At 37.3% G+C, this 3326-nt stretch overlaps 1 protein-coding gene across 1 annotated transcript; it reads right to left on the bottom strand.

The window, feature by feature from the left end:
* Positions 1–1326: 1326 nt before the first annotated feature.
* Positions 1327–2563, bottom strand: bsx (brain-specific homeobox; the record flags this gene model as incomplete). Its single annotated transcript, XM_080837313.1, has 3 exons — positions 1327–1560; positions 1664–1854; positions 2323–2563. The coding sequence occupies 3 exons, from the start codon at positions 2561–2563 to the stop codon at positions 1327–1329; spliced, it is 666 nt and encodes a 221-aa protein (XP_080693439.1).
* Between the last annotated feature and the right edge of the window lie 763 nt (positions 2564–3326).

Below are 3326 nucleotides of genomic sequence, written 5' to 3'. Positions count from 1 at the left end.
GTTATTCAAAGTAACAGTATTTGACCAAGCTTGAACATCAATTTGTCAAAAGATGTGTTGCTCGACATCCAACTATCCAAAAACAATAAATTCATATTGTGCGTTAAAATAGGCCTGCGCAATTCCATTGTTTTATTTCTGTAAACACTGAGACACGCTGAAATATCAGCAAGGCAACAAGGTTTGCATCTTAGACAAACGCTTTGCTATGCTATACACGCTCACTTGTAGCCTATGTATTATCCTCCACAAAAATACGCGTCAATGCTGTATAACGTTTTTGAATGATCGAGAATCTTTTAAAGAGGGCCTTTAGCGTTCTCCACCCTAGCAAACGACGTCTATATCTTTTAATTAACAAATCTTAAATCTTAAGATCAGCAGCATAAACAGCTAGACTACAGATGTCCTGTTGGCACGGCCTCGCCGTGTGTCCCTTAAATTAAAAGATTCGTGAAACCATAGGATGAGTGGAACATAGGATAACCCCTACTGCGTCTATAGCTCCCATGCTGTACAACGTGACCCCGTGACTAAGAGGCTAAGCTGCTGGCTGCATTTTGTTAAAGTAAACGGACACAGTATCAAACCCTGCGCTAGGCACAAGTGAACAGATTTGGCAGACCGACTTACACCAACTAAGCAAGTGGAATGAACTGAAAAAAAAAAATAGACTTGGAGCTACATTTAGAAATGAAACGGCTCGGAAACTAGCATGGATAAAACCTTCTAAACATAGATGGCCAAATAATGATAACTTTTTCGATAGAAAATGCATGTAATCAGATATCCATAAAGCCACAATAAAAAGAAGAGGCTCCACGAGAGGTTGAAATAGCAAGCTTGGTAATAACAGGAACCATTTACCATTTAATCTCAAATTGCATACACAAGTATACAGCAATGGATATTATCAAAGCAAGTGCTACATGCACTTAAGGTAACATGATGGGAACTATAAACAAAAGGGGAAAATAATTTACAATAGGCATCCTCGAAGCATTTGTCCAGTAAAAAGAACTATTTTACAGATTTTACATTATTATTATTTTTATTATTATTATTATTATTATTATTATTATTATTATTATTATTATTATTATCATCATCATCATACATTCGCATTTTTCATCATAAGCAATTTTTTGGACCTATCTTTTTTTTAACAATACTTGACATACATCATTTTGACAACCACTCCAATAAATATTAACATTTTGAAGCAAGAACCCATTATAAAAAAGTATATAATTTTCTCTAAAAGACATGAACTATGTACATTGCAGTTAGTTATGTTGTTTCAAAAAAAAAATCACTTGCATTAGGCTATAGTAGATGCTCAGGAGAACACATATCATCTTCGATATCAACGTCGTCCTCGTCGTTTTCGTCCAGTATGTAAGTGTCTGGACTCATCCCATCTTTTATATCATCAGTACACTTTTCGTTCATTTCACTTTCACATGAGTTTTCTAATTCGCTTGAGTTTTTCTGGTCGTCTTGGGTTTTCCTCAGTTGTTTTTTATGCTTCATTCTTCTGTTCTGAAACCAAGTTTTAACCTGTGTGATAAAAGAAACCGTTTTATGAACAAATTCATTGACATTATTTTAGGCGCATTATTATTGTTATTTTTGTATTATTATTAACTAGCCTTTCCCTCACCTGTGTCTCCGAGAGACTAAGCGCTGTGGCTAACTCTACGCGTTCGGGCGTGGACAGGTAGCGCTGAACCTCAAACCTTTTCTCCAGCCCTGATAGCTGAGAATCGGAAAACACGGTTCGGGCTTTCCTGCGCCTGCAGTGTTTTCCAGGTAATTCCGGATGGTGCTGAAACAAGGCTGGCATTTGCATACCTGCGCAATTAAAAGTCTTGGTTTAAAAGAATGTATACGAAAAATAAAGCTGATTTGACAAAGTATTCCTTGGGATTTACAATAAAAGAAGACCGACGGTGGAAACTTAAATAGTGATGTCTGCTAACTTTTGTCATATGTTTTGTATATCTCTGTATTTTAGCAAGAACAATAACAACTTCTACTGGGTGAGAAATAATGATAATAATTGTAATAATAATTATTATTGTAATAATACTAATACATTTTACATGAATTATTTTAGGATGTAACTGCGCAAAATTGAAGGCCTCACTGTGCCATCATACCCTCTATAAACCAATGTTTGTTTTATCTATGCAATCAGGAAACAGGAATGACAGAGACCTAAATAATAATCTCTTGCTTTATAGTCTGAGAGACGAGGCCTGGCGTTGCCGTCCGTAAGGATGGAGTTGCCTACCACAAACCGATTGTTTTAGTTCTCACCTGATGTAAAAAAGTATGGATGATGCTCCGGCTTGTGAAGGGGGTGATGCGGATGGGGCGCCAAAATTGGCGTCGGCATCAGTGGGTATCCATAATCCAGAAGAGGCATCCGAGACGCAAAGGTATTGGGAAAGGGCGAGTGAAAGACCTCTCGGAGAGGTTTTGGTTTGTGCAACAAAATATCTTCAATAAAGAACGACGTAGATCGTTGTGGGACAGCAGACGTGTAGTTGAGATTCATCTTAAATATTTAAAAAAGGGCAGCTATAAACGAGTCCTGAATGACAGGGGAACTGCCTTGAAGTAACACAGTCTAAATATCCACACAATCTGACAAGTCTCCCGTTTTCCTAAAGTTGAAACACTAAGACGTAAGACGTGTCACTTTGTGACAAAAAGGTTTGTAGCCCTCTGACAGCTAGATTACTATTTATTGAGGCAGAATGACAGCAACAAACTCCGCGGCCTGCATTTGTACTCAGCCAATGGTGCGACTGAGGGGCGGAGGATTGAATTAGTTCTTTATGGATTAATTAGACTGACGGCAACGAGAGGGAGGGTCGCTCGCCATGGTGCTGAAACAGCCTTCTGACAAAAGCCTGTAGTTTGGTGATGGCTGTTAGGAGCCATTTACGCCAGAATCACGTTTTAAAGGAAACTTTCATCAGTGTAAAATAAAACAAAACAACCTATATTTGTTAGCCTATAGAGGACCTGCAAGAATTGTAGGTTTAGAAAAGGATTGTTAAAATAAATGTGTCCACTATGTTTCCCAGATATATTTGTAAAATTCAAACTACCAATAAAACCGAGTTTGCCTGTTTTTTTAAAACTGCATAAAAGACCTGCACATATCAATTATATCTTATGCTTCTTTATCAATCGCTATCAGTTTCAGTATCGGCAGAGTAAACGGAATGTTTGTTTCGGTGAGGATTTGTATCTGAACATTAACATCTAGAAATAGTGAAAGAAATATATGATTTAAGCTTTAAATCAGCATC

This window comes from Sprattus sprattus (genome assembly GCF_963457725.1).
Source record: "Sprattus sprattus genome assembly, chromosome: 1".
Taxonomy (NCBI): domain Eukaryota; kingdom Metazoa; phylum Chordata; class Actinopteri; order Clupeiformes; family Clupeidae; genus Sprattus; species Sprattus sprattus.
Note: the sequence above shows the minus strand (reverse complement) of the source record. Positions and strands in the feature narration are given on the sequence as shown.